General features: G+C 38.3%; 1 protein-coding gene across 1 annotated transcript; it reads right to left on the reverse strand.

Annotated features, from left to right (window-relative positions):
• Nucleotides 1–333: 333 nt before the first annotated feature.
• Nucleotides 334–15,598, reverse strand: LOC307126468 (uncharacterized protein). The gene is made up of 3 exons (XM_079816983.1): nt 15,531–15,598; nt 14,702–14,958; nt 334–2,509 (listed from the first exon to the last, which is right to left on the reverse strand). Exons 2-3 carry the CDS (start codon nt 14,895–14,897, stop codon nt 1,575–1,577), a joined length of 1,131 nt encoding a protein of 376 aa, XP_079673109.1. The 5' UTR covers nt 14,898–14,958; nt 15,531–15,598; the 3' UTR covers nt 334–1,574.
• Nucleotides 15,599–15,943: the final 345 nt, after the last annotated feature.

The raw sequence follows: 15,943 nt of genomic DNA on the forward strand, positions 1-15,943 counted from the left end.
AGTTTTTCACTTCATTTTGATGGGCCTAATGTAGCAACAGATGAATATATGGACCTCAAAGTAAACGGTGTAGTGATTTTTACTCAATTCACAGATGATGTAGTGATTTTTAGATCATGTGTCACTTAAGGTGTGGTTATGAGTGTATCAGATGAATCCCCCCCCCCCCCAACCCAACACCCCCAATATAAGAACACTCCCAAAAGAACTGTTCAATAATTCAGAATTAATGTAAATTAATGGGAGTTGGTCAGCTGATTTATCTGAAGGATTTGTGAGTCTGGACAACTAGTAGAGTCTTTGATCATCAACACATTGAAGACACAGTGTAATAAAATGAATCAAATTTATTAACATTGATTTTCTCAGGTGTTCAAATACTTATTTGCAGCTGTATCATACAAATAAATAGTTAAAAAATCATACATTGTGATTTCAGAATTTTTTTTTAGATTATGTCTCTCACAGTGGACATGCACCTACGATGACAATTTCAGACCCCTCCATGATTTCTAAGTAGGATAACTTGCAAAATAGCAGGGAGTTCAAATACTTATTTTCCTCACTGTATATATGTAAAGAACTACGTATACATAGAACTGTGATCCGACCAGTTTGAAAATCGTGCAGTCTAAACACGGCATTAAGGTTATTTTTAAATCTGAAACCCTTTCCACACTGACCACATATTAATGGCTTCTCCCCAGTGTGAATTATCATGTGGTAATTAAGGGTTCATTTACATCTTAAACCCTTTCAACACTGATCACATGTAAATGGCTTTTCTCCAGTGTGAACATTCATGTGTTCCCTAAGGCTTACTTTCCGTGTGAAGCTATTCCCACATAAGCCGCGTTTCCACCGCAGGAACTTTCCCTAGGAACTAGGAACTTTGGGGTGGTACTCTGTGTGTTTTGACCGCAGGAACCAGGGTCTAAATTAAGTTACGGGTAAATATTTCCCCCTCCAAGCGGCCCTGCTCCCGAGGTAGTACTTTTTCAAAGTTCAGGAACTTTCGGGGGTGGGACTTGGGCGCTGAACATGCTGAACTCACGCAGCATTTTATTTCAACCGGCATTTTTAAAAGTCTTTCGCGAGATTTGTTCTGCGTTCAGTAAATATCAGTCTTGCTCTTTCTGTCTGATGGCGCGTGTTCGTCTCAGCCATCTCACGGTCAATGTCATAATAGCTTATAATAACATATGTTGTCTTATTTTAAATCTAGCTTTACGAGCTTTCAGAATAAGCTTTAGTATCAGTGCTCACCTCTTTTCCGCCGTTTTGTTAATGACCTCTTTATTAAAACAATACATAACTACCAAAAGCAGCGCTGCTTGCATCTCCTCCACTTGTTATTGTTGCAGACAGTGTTGCGCAAAAATGATTACTGTCCTTCTGTGACTGGGAGGAGCAGCCGCGCGCGCAGTCCTACATCACGGGACTAATTTGCCTAATCTTCCCGGTACTTTAGACCGCAGTGGAAACGCAGACAGTAGCAGGTCTGGGGGAGGAGAAGTTCCTGTAAAAAAAGTTCCTGGTACAAATTGTTCCGGATAATTTCGGTGGAAACGTGGCTATAGAGTGCAGGTGTGAGGCTTCTTTCTGTTGTGAATTCTCATGTGGACTTTAAGGCTTCCTTGTTGATTGAAACTCTTTCCACACTGTTGGCAGGTGAAAGGCTTCTCTCCAGTGTGAATTCTCATGTGCCGGTCAAGGCTTTCTTTACATCTGAATCTGTTTCCACACTGTTGGCAGGTGAAAGGCTTCTCTCCAGTGTGAATTCTCATGTGGACTTCAAGGTGTCCTTTATGTCTGAAATTATTTCCACACTGTTGGCAGGTGTAAGGCTTCTCTCCAGTGTGAATACTCATGTGGGCTTCAAGGTTTCCTTTATGTCTGAAACTCTTTCGACACTGTTGGCAGGTGAAAGGCTTCTCTCCAGTGTGAATACTCATGTGCCTGTCAAGGATTTCTTTACTTCTGTAACTCTTTCCACACTGTTGGCAGGTGTAAGGCTTCTCTCCAGTGTGAACTCTCATGTGGACTTCAAGGTTTCCTTTATGTCTGTAACTCTTTCCACACTGTTGGCAGGTGTAAGGCTTCTCTCCGGTGTGAATACTCATGTGGACTTCAAGGTTTCCTTTATGATTGAAACTCTTTCCACACTGTTGGCAGGTGAAAGGCTTCTCTCCAGTGTGAATATTCATGTGAACGTTAAAGTTTCCTTTACGTCTGAAACTCTTTCCACACTGTTGGCAGGTGAAAGGCTTCTCTCCAGTGTGAATACTCATGTGAACGTTAAAGTTTCCTTTGTGTCTGAAACTCGTTCCACACTGTTGGCAGGTGGAATAACTTTTAGTTCCTGTCTTTTGAGCTCTTTTTTGTGAGGAAGTATTTTTAGCCTGTGTCGATCTTTCTCCAGTCATGAAATCATGATGTTTATCACAATGGGTTTTCTTTTCTTTCCTTTCATTAAGTACATGACTTGCCTCTTTCAATGCCATGAGATCTAGGGCAAAAACAGACAAAACAATTTAGACATTTAAAGCATCAATAGCAGGGTATAGGGTAGTATGATATATAACCTTTCCTATCCTAGGGATCAGGGGTGGGCAGCTTTGGTTCTGGAGGGCCACTGTCTTGCAGAGTTACGCTTTGATGAAAGACGCCTGCCTTTAATTTCAAACAGTCTTGAAGATTTAAAGTTCAATTTGGGGGTTGGGTTGAATTTTGCAGGTGTGTTTGATCAAGGAAGGAGTAGTGCTGAGCGGTTTGACCAATCATGTTTTTTTGCTGGAGTTTGGTGATTTAACAGAAGTTTTTATTAGGGCTGTCAAAAGATTAATCGCGATTAATCTCATCCAAAATAAAAGTTTGTGTTTACATAATATATGTGTGTGTACTGTGTATAATTATTATTTATATATAAAAACACACACAAACATGTATATATTTAAGAAAAATGTATTATATTTATATATAAAATATTTATATATAATATAAATTATATAAATGTATATACAGTATATACACATGCAAATATTTCTTAAATATATACATGAAAGTGTTTGTATTTATATATACATAATAATTATACAGAGGACACACAAATATATTATGTAAACACAAACTTTTATTTTGGATGTGATTAATCGCGATTAATCTTTTGACAGCCCTAGTTTTTATACATCCTAATAATTTAGAAATGAAAATGTAATTATTATTATTATTTTAAAATGAATAATAATAATAAGTATGCTTTACTGTGCAATTTATGTAATAATGTCAAGGTAGACCGAGCTTTTATTTTGCCGGCTTAGAATGAAGACCTTTGAGTTTGTGTGTGTTTTTACAAACGGTATATTATTAATTAATTTACATTTACATTTATGCATTTGGCAGACGCTTTTACCCAAAGCGACTTACATTGCATTCAAGGTACACAATTTACATTTTGTCAGTTCTTGCTTTCCCTGGGAATCGAACCCATGACCTTGGCGTTGCTAGCGCCATGCTCTACTGTTTGAGCTACAGGAAAGAAAATTAATTTATTCATTCATTCATTAACCAAAGTACGCTCTAATGTACAATACTAATATATTTATTAGTTCATGTTATCGCAAACTTTTATTTTGACTGGTTGTTATAAAGACCTGTGATTTCCTGGGTATATGAAATGACAAATGTCAAAAGTTTTATCAAATTGAACGGTAAACTGTTCATTAAGTGACTGACACTACAGATGAAGTTCATGTGCCCTCATATAGTGAAACAGCAGATGCTGAACAGTTTGTGTAGTAGTAGACAAAACCGCAGCGCTCATTTAGGGCAGAACAAACAGACCTCAGATTTCTGTCTTTATGAGCTTTAATATTCACAGACACTGTACAATAAATAAGATATTGATATGGACTATTCATTATTTTGATCTATTCATCCAAAAACTATGTGAACTTCCACTTTATAGAGAAAGCTCCATTTGTGACTGGATTCCGTGAATAAAAAAATCTTTTATCAAAAATCTATATCACCCATATATAACTTTTCATGCCATTGATGAGATTTTCTATCATTTATGACACAATGCTTTGCCGCCATTGACAGGAGTTTCCGGCAGTCTATGTTTTCACTGGTGTCATAGGGGACGCTATGACATCTTCTGAATCAGTACAGAGTCTCCGGATCGTAACTGTGGCGAGCAGCGAGGCCGAGGGACCGTGAGGGCGGGACAAGGCGGCGCTCATCAGGGAGGATGAGCGCCAGCTGCGCGCCGCAGCGATCTCGGCCCTCGCGGAGGAGTGAGGGACTATAAAGGAGGAGCGACGACAGTGAGGGACGAGAGAGGACCAGGCCTGGATTTTATGTTGAGTTTTATTTATGTTTTGTTATATGTTCGCTGCAGTCGTCCGTGAGGGGCTGCAGCTTTTTATTTTCATTTGTGTTGTTTGTATGTAGGCGACAGTCGTCCGCGAGGGGCTGTCGCCGACATTTTATTTTGTGTTTGTTTAATTAAAGTTTGTTTGAACGTCCGCCGGTTCCCGCCTCCTTCTTCCCGTACAAACAACGTTTACTACAGTAACACAACAAAGAAGAAGCAGAAACAAGTGATAGAAGCTTTGATCAAGTACATGAAAACTAATGCAATCATCAAACATTATTCAGCAAAGCTTTTTAACGTTACTGAATGAAATGTTGAACCCTTCAAGAGGTATTAGAAATATGAAAGGTATGAGAAGTATACAATGCAAGTTTTCACCAACATTCACCGTGGATTTAATATAATAGTGCTAACTGTAACAATGGTATTGTGGTGGAAATAGTCCAATGTTTTTACATTATTCATTTCAAGGTTCCTAGATTGAAATTCAAGCACTTTCAAGTGCTTCACACTTTTTCAACACTTTACACCAGAAGTCAGTCTGCAGGAAGCTAGATATTTAACTTTATAAGGTGTTAAATATGGATATTTTTCTTACTCAAATCCATCGTTTCACTTCAGAATGCATTTATTAACTCCCGGAGCTGTATGGATTACTTTTCTGTAATGGATGGATGCTCATTGTTGGCTCAAATTTTGGGCTGCCATTTACTACCACTATAATGCTTGGATTAGACAGGACATTTTTTAAAGGGGTCATGAATTGAGAAATCAACTTTCGATATATAAAATGTCATGGTAATATAATAATATTCTGTAAGTTTCAGAGCTGAAAACTTCCTTGTTCATTTCACTGTGGATTCGTTTGTAAACAAGACACAGGTCGAGACTGGATTTGCAGACAGACTGAGATTAAAAACAATGCTGTGCCATTTGGATCCAACAGGAATGATGCAACACACCAATGTGAGTAAAACAGGTTTTTTATGTGTGATAGTGTTGCATTGTTACAGATCGTTTGATATCTGGGTGATTCTCCAACTATGGTACTTTTTCTGTCCTTGACAGATATTAAAAAAACTAAAAAACATTTCCACTTTTTTTTTCTCCCACACTTACTACATGTGTAGGGGAACAATATATAAAAAAATCATTGTTCAATTCTGTTGTTTTATATAAAATAGGAGGCATTTTATATGCATTTTTTACTATTTTGCCTCTGTCCCTAGGCCAGACTTTGGGTCTTCAACCTTATCTCACTTCAAATCTAATACTGATATAATTTTTAATTCAAACTATGCATTATAACCCAGTTCATTCAAATCTAATATATTTTTTTATATTTCTTTTCAATTTGATATATTTTAAACATGTTGAACACTTGTCCCTTGGGTTCACTGTCATTTCCACACCTCTGCATTAAATGCAATCCCAGGCTCAGTGTTCTAGATTTGTATACTCAGTAACTATAGTAACTGACACTCCAGAGGAAACCACATGGCTGAATGAAAGAATGCTCCCAGCAGAGGTTAATAAAGATATGGAGATATATCAAGGTAAATATGAGAAATACTGCGAGTATGTTTATTGTATGTCATTTCTGAACCGCTCATAATTCATTCTGACGGAAACTTTTCTGGATTTTTACAATTTCATCAGGTGATATTTGAGATTATTTAATGCTAACTCTAAAACTAACACTAACAGGCTAGTCAAACATGAGATATTAGAGGGAAAGGGGCAAAATGTAATTTCCACAACCGTCTTTTCCACATCTGTCTCCATGGAATTGATAAAGACAGGTTGGCTTGGCAAGGACATTGTCTGTGCTTAAAAGCAAAGTAGTTTGCCTGTAGTACTAAAAATATAGTGTAAACACATAAACTTTACATATAATGTCATAGAGATTTTTTTTAAATTGAGATATTTTATTGTTTACAACAAATCTGACAAAGTCTCTCTGTTGTTCTTTAAGATGGCACCCAAAACATCAGCAGAGAAGTCCAGACTATTCAGGGAAAGACTAAAATCTGATCCAATTAAATATGCTGACTTTCTAAGGAATTTGGCATATTTTAAACATGTTGAACACTTGTCCCTTGGGTTCACCTGTTCATTTGTGAGTGAACCTTGGCCCATATACACTGCTCTGGTTCAGGGAGTGGTGAAACGTTTCACATTTTCACTGAAATTATAATTTAGATTTTTTTATGCAAACATGAGGATTGTGTTTATGATTTTGTTTTTGTTTCAAATCATTTGTGACACATGGAATGAGATATCTTTTTTATTACTACTGCTGTTAGGCCAGTTGTTCATCAATACACTATCCCTGTTTGAAAAAAAAAAAAAGAATAAACTTCAAACTTGAATTTGAGATTCATTTTGTCCTACACATTGAGGTCATGACTCACTTTTGCATTTCCATCATTTAGAATTCTACTACAGGTTTTATATCTGAAATGTTATTTTCACCATAACCCGCATTTCCCTTGTCATTTCCACAACCACAAATATTTTTTGGTAAAACATGAAGAAAAAAAAAAATTTAAGGTAATGATGGTGGTGGTGTGGTTTATTTAGCAGTTAAACATAAAGTATATGTATACGAGTTGAAAAATATCAGATTTGAAAATGTCAGAAATATGAATGAAAGGTTTCAGTGGCTTAGTGTTCAGCTTTTTTTGGTGTTAACTTTGTAAAATCTTAACAGTTGCATTTCAGAGAAATAAATCAATTTACAATTTGGAAAGATGCAAGTGTAATGTTTAACCCAATATATTTATAACTACAAATATTTCAAAATTTTTGGTTGAAAACACATGTTTTTGTTCGGTTGTGGAAATGACAATTTATTTTGCGATGTCTGTAAAAAAAAGTAAAAAAATACATATTATTTCATAAAAATCAGCACAGCCAACTTCAGGGCAGGTATCTAAGCATACTGGGGAAACAAATTATGCCAGTAATATTTTAATTAAAAATGTTTCATTTTCTGAAAATGTCCAGGTCCAAAAAGTACCATAGTTGGAGAATCACCCATCTACTGATTATATGTCTAACTAAACATAACTTACCACACTGTCACAGGCTGGAGTATCCTTTGTATTTGAGGTGTTGTTGGTTCATTGTCCTGTGTTTTGAGATCAGACTAGAACATGTACGGGCCAGGGCTTGCAAAGCCCGACGTCCAAAATGTATCCCCGGCCTGCCCGATGGGCTATCTTAAATAGTGAAATAACATTCCTTTCTTGATGTGCATTATTCAGTGTCTTGACTTGATATTTAAATAAAAAATACAATAGCTGAAGCTTTGAACATGCTGATTTGTCTGCTGTGAAGTTTTGCTGATGCACGTGTGCACTTGTGTGTGTGTGTGTTAGTGATGTGGTTTTGCGGTTATATCCACTGATCGGGCGGGCCAATAAAAATAGCATTCCAATAAATTGCAGGTGGATGAGAAATACATTTTTTTTGTTTTTTTGATAAAGACATTTTGTGAACCCTGTGGATGAATCTTTCTCACACGCTTTCAAAACAATTCCCACATGTACTGATGGGGGAGCTGAAGCTTATTATAATATGCAAAACTGTAATCCAATTATAGCTGTGGGCGTTTACTTCAAGGTTTTCAATGCGGCACGCCCATAAAAAGCAAGCGTTTCAGGAGCTAGGCTCAACTAAAATAACAGGGTATAAAATAGCATATTACTTATTCATTATGATGTTTTTGAACGTAAAAACTATGCGAACATCATAAGTTGACTTCAGGCAACAGTATAATTTTATTTTTTAAAAGCCAGTTCGTGACCCCTTTAACCCTCAGAGCCCGACGGCATCGCCCACGACGTCACACGGCACCTCCGATAAATATCTATATTATTTCATGAAACTTTTATCGATTTTCTTACCGTTTTTTCCAGCAGAAAGCTAACGAGCTAGCCATCACGGGGGTGTCTTTGGTGTCTTTGTAGCCTTTACAGAAGGTTTTCTATCCAGCCTGGAACATGTGCATCTTTTTGGAGTTGTTCAGCAATAAATCAAAAGGCTTACATCCAAGATATATCCACTTGATGTCCATAATTTATAAATTTTCCGTCATTTTTGCCGCTAGCGCGATGCTAGCTGCCATTTTGGATGAGGGTTTGACCAATGACAGGCTGATCCGTCATCCACGTTGGTGTGCGTCATTACGCATGAACCACAGCTCTGTTATTGTGGATAGAGAGAGGCGCACGGGTAGTGTTGAGGAGATAGAGAGAGAGAGAGAGAGAGAGAGAGACGCGCTGCAGTTTTGTGGAGAAAGTTTGAGGAAAAAGTTTGTGGAGAAAGTTTGTGGAGAAGTTCCTGATAGGAAGGCTTGGCACCAGTAAATATCCAAAATCCAAAGAGGCCAAAAGCGCCTGGACTTTTTTTGGAAAAATATAAATAGTTTTGGTTCTGTATAAGTTCTCATGTTTATTCCTGAATTCCAGGACTCCAAAGACTTGAACAAACTGTTTTCCAGAGGAAATATGCTTAGCTTTTATTTATTTGTGTGTGTTTTCAATAAATATTTGAGTGATTCAATTTCCGTTTTATGTTTTCATTTGTCTTTATGGTCCCATAACTTATTTTACATTCAGGTGACATCAATGCAACACAAATATACTGACAGTGCAACTTGTCTTGAAAATAAAGAGGTGTGTCAATTGTCTGTGCACAACAGGGTTGATGTTTTACAAGCTTTTTTAGTAAATAACACCAGGCGGAAAATTAATTGTAAAAATACCCTTAGGTCTTAAAGGGTTAATATAAATACAATTGTATTCGTCTGAAAAAAGATCATATGTCATATTCACCTAGGATGGCTAGAGGGTCATTTTTGGATGAACTATCCCTTTAATGCATGATGAGGAGGATAGTCTGAGTGGCCAAAGACTCTCCAAGGATCACACATGGAGAGTCGCAGAGATTAGTTGAGTCTCATATCAAATACCCACAGATAATAAAAAAAATTAAAATCACCTGACAGCCTCAGCTTAGGTGTAACGATTCACTCGTTTTCTCAATGCATCGATCTTGAAACATGTATTTTTGAATCGTTGATTTTGGTCAATAATCGAGTTAAAATGCTTAGAATCGAATGAATCGTGATTCAATACTTTAAAATAAACATTAGACTATACTACATGCATGAATTAATGGAGACGTTGCACTGTCATCATTGCACGCCCTCACAGCTCTCCTTCACAGACACACTGAACTCTTTACCACCTTTCACTGGATTGCGCTCACGCTCCGTCCGTAGCTCTCAACTTATGTTCATTATCTGTAGTCATTTGTTGTCTCCATCTTCTTGTTTGATTGTAATAATAAGCAGGCTGACTGTAACGTTGTTTTTCAATTGATTGTACTATTGTACTACTTTGTGAAGCAACCTTGGGTTCTTGAAGGCGCTATAAAAAAATCATTAATATTATTATTATTATTATTATTATTATTAATAAACTAAATGACAGCATGCTGAAGACTGGTGTGCAAACGGTAGCTCAGGTAAGTCAAAAAACACATGAGGAGAAGTGTTAGGATAATATGACGGACATGCACATTCGGACAGGATTAGATTTCTCAGAGGGCCGCTGAATTTGCCGAAAAACAGTAGGTAATTTACCCTGGAGGTTGTGGGAGAAAAAAAGACTTGGCAGATTTGGACAGGATTAAAATCGCAAAGTACAAATTTCTCTAACGTCCCCCTGAAAAACTAGTCCTGTCTGAATAGAGTTTACATTGAGTGTGTTTAAATGCACATTCTTAAGCCTGGAATTCCCTCCCTCTATCTCTACGCGACACTGCTAAAAACAGTATTTCCAACCATCCTCTGCCTAGGTTTTTCTTTCTTTCTCCTCCCCCCTCTTCCCTGTATATTTGTATGTCTATGTTCTACATTGTTCTTGTTGATACTATGTTTACGTATGTATTTTCTTGTACAGCGACCTTGAGCTTGGGAAAGACGCTATATAAATAAAACGTATTATTATTATTAAGCCGATTATGCTTAATAAGCCGACAACGAACATGGTCATGTAAATGCGGTAATCCGTTTTCTTTTATCGGAGTACGGTCATAAACGGCTTAAACATAAACCGGTTGACACAGGTAGTTTTTGCCTCTTACCCCGATTTTGCGCGGCATGTAAACGCATTAACCTGCTTTCTGTGGGCTTATTGAAGTGCGCATGTGGGATACGTGACAGGAACGCATCCTTAGAGCAGATTTAAACACATCCAGACAGAGCGAGCGTTTTGCATGAAAGAAAGAAGGAAATATGTCACAAACACAGACTCTTTGGCCTAGTCCACACGTACATGGGTATTTTTATAAACCGAGTATTTCCCTCCGTTTAAAAAAATAAATAAAATCGCGTCCACATGAAAACGCATTACACGCTAGGAAGTGCTGTCAAGAGCATGCCAAACCAACAAGTGGCAATATAACCCTAACCATAAAGCCATGTTGGCCAATCAGAAGCCTGGAAATAAGGTTATTGCCGGTTCCGGTTCTGACGCAACAAGCCAAAATCTCCGGTTTCACGGTCCACATGACACCGGTGCAACCGGAGTTTCTAAAAATCTTCACCCTGGCCGGAGTTTTCAAAAAAGTTCAGTTTCAGTCTCTGGATACTGCATTTAAGCGTGGACGAATGGCCAAACCGTATCTGAAAATTGGACAGTGCCTTTAAGACCCAGAACATTTGCAAAAATGTGTTCTCATCTCATGCAGCAGAAGTAGAAGAGGTTTAGTTAAAACGCTGCATCTGTAACTGCACGAGAGAATAATATGAGTCTTAAAATTCCACATGTTGCAAGCTTTATTTAACTTTATTTCAACTGACATAACATTAGGAATACTCGGAGTCAGATACGGAAATTATTGTTTTTCACGTCACTTCAAGGAAATAATCCAATTTATTAATTAAGTCGTTGGCAGTTTACTGGTGTGCATGTAAACGTGCTCAATGTTGTGTGTAAAGATGCACATCATTAATGTTGTTTTTTCTAAGACCCGTTTATAAAAGATATCTCATTGAGCCCTGTTAAATTGGCCAACTTTACAGCAGAATAAAACATGTTTACAGCCTGGTACAAATTGTGGTTTTGGTCTATACGGCTAATTTTGCCCTTCATGACGACTGTGAGGGGGGTGAATTTTTTTATAACTCATTTGTTTACATTATATAAAGCATTAAAGTTCTGCATAATTAAGGGCGTGGCCACTTTGAGTGACAGGTGGATAGCCGTTTATCTGCTGTCTGTTAGTCGTCGCGTCACTTAAGCTCCGCCCACGTGCCGCCTTTTTGCCCATTTTCTATTATCCGGGAGTGACGCGCTGCCAAGATGGCAACGGCCATCTCGTCCATACTTTGCGCTTCAGAACGGCTCATCAGAATCCTATGGGTGACGTCACGGACACTACGTCCATATTTTTTTACAGTCTATTGTGACAAGTCTCCCGAGCTCTCATCAGCGTTGCACTGGAAACAAACACGTCCTCATTTTGACGATGTACATCTGGGAACACAACAATGCGGCGGCAGTGTAGTAACGTGATGGCAGAAGCTGCTGAGCGCCAACGTTACTTCTGTACCCCACAGCCTCGGTTTGGTTTAAGGAAGTGACGTAGGTGAATAAGGCGTATTAATAAAGCCCCAGTATTACAGATCATTAACTAAAAAAAGTCGGTTTAAGGCCTGTTCACACCGGGACGATTTTCGCGTGCGTTTATCGCCGACGTTTAACGCCTCGTGACTAAACAATGGGCGCCAATGTGAGTGTGCACACCGACGCGTAAAACGCCAGGCGTAAAAGCGTCATTTAAAAAAAATGACGCCTCGGGTTCATTTTTTTATTTTGACGCGGCGCGTTAAAACCTGGTCGACCAATGAGATCGGCGCTTTTGTTCACGTGCCTGGAGCTGCTGAGGTGACATTAAAACACGACTTGGTGGCGCTCAAGCACAAAATCGGTCTTGCCGAGCACACATTGATACGACGAAGAAGTAGTAAGTAGACAAAGAAGCTAGATGAACAGCTAATGCTGCTTGCCATTTAACAAAAAGTGTGTTAATGGTTTTGGCCATATACATAATATGTCTATCAGTGATGCGCGGGTCAATGTATAAACAACCCGCACCCGACCGACGTTTTCAACTAACCCGCCCGCAACTCGGACCGCAAAAAAAAAAGAAGAAAATATTGTACCCGACCCGCTTCCTGACCCGCATTTTTTAAAAGTAGTAAATGCTCATCGTAGCTCATTGGGCCATTGAGAAAATGTTTCAGGCCCTGGCGTGGTGCTCAGAGGTGCAGCAGCGAGAGCAGGAAGTTCTTGCGGCGGCCCATCATTTTCCATTTCAGCTCCAGATGCATATTATTGATGAACGCGATGTTTATGTTTCGACCCGGCTTGAAGAATTCATCAGCCCACATTTGGAAAACATTTGGAAAAGTGTGAAAGCCCTTAGGAGCGCAAACTGTTATTTTTCTGAATGCTGTATGATAGGCTATAGCCTAGTGTTATGTAATACAGGCTTGATTTATTCATTTATTTCGTTTAATTTTCTTAACAATTAAGATGCTGCATGTGTTTATCCAGTCTAATCGAAGTGTGCGTCTCTCCCCCGACTTTCCCAACAAAAATCCCGCCCCCTCTCAGAAAATACATAAAACTGACTTTAAATGCGTTTAAAAGTAGCCTATTAAAATGGTACAATGGCATTGCTCAGTTCAACGTTTTGGGAAATCGGGCATTTTGTCACGCGTCAGCATTTATTCAAAAGTTAATAACGCTCAACATTCAAAATGTAAATAAGGATTTATTGACGATCCGACCGACCGTGACCCGAATATCATTAAAAATATTTTTGGATGACTCGTAACCGCGGGTAACCGCGGGTGGCCGCGGGCACCCGCTCATTTTGGATCAACCCGCGCATCACTGATGTCTATGGTTTTGGCAAGCATGTAAAAACTGTCTCTCGTCTTCTTCTGTGTGACAAGCGAGTGTTAGAAGCGTAAAGTGCCGCAGCACCATCTTGTGTACCGGGAGCGCATCTACTGAATGTGCACGTTCACTCGGCGCAGCGCCAGTGAAAATCGCTTGGGTGTGAACACTCAAGACGCGCCGAAAAACGCTGGCGATAAGCGTGTGCGATATTCGTCCCGGTGTGTACAGGCCTTTAGGGTTAAGTTACCCTTTATTTATGTTCAGGGATATTAAAATGTTTATAGCAAGTAGATATTGGGTTTAAAACACTAAATTGTTGTTTTGTTTAGGGTACTTAAAGGGTTAGTTCACCCAAAAATGAAAATTCTGTCATTAATTACTCACCCTCATGTCGTTGGACACCCGTAAGACCTCCGTTCATATTCGGAACACAAATGAAGATATTTTAGTTGAAAGCTGATGGCTGAGAAAGGCTTCACACAGGCCTCCATTGGCATTCAGTACATTGACACTTCCAAGATCCATGAAAGGCACTTAAAACGTCGTTACAAAGTCTATCTCACCACAGTGGCTCTACAATAATCATACAATGCGACGACAATAGTTTTTGTGCGCAAAAAAAAATCAAAATAACACCTTTATCCAACTTGTTCTTGTCTTCCGTGTGCGCCTCCACGACGCATGCGCGAGAATATGACGTAGCGCCGGTGTTCGGGAATCGATGAAATACACACTTAAGCTCCATTTTGAGCACTACGCCGAGACCTAAAGCACGATCAATGTAGAATCCAACAGCTTAGACACGCGCGTCTTCCTCTGCTCGTAAACAAATCGCTTCTGGGTCATATGTCCGAACGCCGGATCTGCGTCATATTCTCGCGCATGCGTCGTGGAGGCGCACACGGAAGTCGAGAACAAGTTGGATAAAGGTGTTATTTTGATTTTTTTTTGCGCACAAAAACTATTGTCGTCGCATTGTATGATTATTGTAGAGCCACTGTGGTGAGATAGACTTTGTAACGACGTTTTAAGTGCCTTTCATGGATCTTGGAAGTGTCAATGTACTGAATGCCAATGGAGGCCTGTGTGAAGCCTTTCTCAGCCATCAGCTTTCAACTAAAATATCTTCATTTGTGTTCCGAATATGAACTGAGGTCTTACGGGTGTCCAACGACATGAGGGTGAGTAATTAATGACAGAATTTTCATTTTTGGGTGAACTAACCCTTTAAGTATTCAATTGTTGTATGATTATACTTCTGTATATTCTCCATTTCTGTAGAGCTGGAGATTTTAATAATGATCAAATGAGTGAGTTCAGCTTTGAGAATGAAACCAACCTGTTTGATCCTCAGTTTCTTCATCTTTCACTCTGAATGTTTCCTCAATCTTCATTATTTCACTCTCCTCTTTTTCTGTTTGATCCTCAGTTTCTTCATCTTTCACTCTGAATGTTTCCTCAATCTTCATTTCTTGACTCTCCTCCTTAATGAACTCCATCTTTATGTCTTCAATCTCCTCTTTAATAAACACCATCTTTATAATAGTGTCACGTGGATCTCAATCACTTCACCCAGAGTTTATCTTTGTGTTTGTCCTGTTTAAGATGATATTAAAATAAAAAAACAGAAAGGAAAGCAAAATCAAATCTCAATTTCAGAGTGTCTCAATCAGTTCAGTAGTTCAGTAACTGGTAAGAGTCAGAGAGGGATTACAGACACATCATGGTATTTATGATCAACATTTGATATTTAATGAATTACAGATTGTATTTTAAGGATTGCACTTTCATGAAAACATTTGCAGTTAGTGTGTTAAAGTTGTCATAACACATGTTAGAGTTTGTTCTCGTTCATTTACACCGTTTTATTCGAGTCACGATTCGAATCACTGAATCATTTCGCAAAGTTTTTGATTAAATTGACTGAAAAGCTCAGTTTCTGCATCACTACTCGCCAGAGACTGAACTCGTGTTTATGATGAACTGATTCACGATAGAGGAAGAGAAATGAGACGCATCTTTTACCGGTGTGGATGCAATTTACTCCCACATTTACAGCCTTCATTAAAGTTAGATAAAGCATTACAATGTTATACTCAATAGTTAATAAATTATGAATCATTGAACGGTTTCTATCGATTTAAACAGATTAAATGCTTAAAACAAACCTTTCTTTAGGCGAATCTCAACAGATGCAGGAGCGCGGCGCAGCCTTATGACGTCACATCGCCACACCAAAATAAAAGTCCCGTTCACACTCTGCTGTCTTATAATCACTGAAGTACAGAGAAATGTCTGTCCACTATTTTTACCAGATAATCCCTATATTAAACTTAAAACAGTGACAAATGTGATAAAAACAAACATCTTAAAAAGAGTGTATGAGTTCATAAAGCAGAGTTCATACATGTGTCCGACTTGAAACACACGAGAGTCAGTGTATTTTGCCAATATTAAAAATACTAATTAATAACTAACTAATTTATTAACTAATAAAACACTATTACTAATTTAAAAAATACTAAACAAATACTAATTAAACACTAATGAGTGAACACAGACTCAATTCACACCTGCTCCA

This window comes from Gobio gobio (genome assembly GCF_949357685.1).
Source record: "Gobio gobio genome assembly, chromosome: 5".
Taxonomy (NCBI): domain Eukaryota; kingdom Metazoa; phylum Chordata; class Actinopteri; order Cypriniformes; family Gobionidae; genus Gobio; species Gobio gobio.

What these genes read in the sequence shown, in the direction of transcription:
- LOC307126468 (XM_079816983.1), bottom strand. Translation starts at nt 14,897, where the DNA reads ATGGTGTTTATTAAAGAGGAGATTGAAGACATAAAGATGGAGTTCATT. An exon ending in AGAAACTGAGGATCAAACAG is followed by an intron (nt 2,510 to 14,701) that starts GTTGGTTTCATT and finishes TTTTTGCCCTAG; the next exon opens with ATCTCATGGCATTGAAAGAG.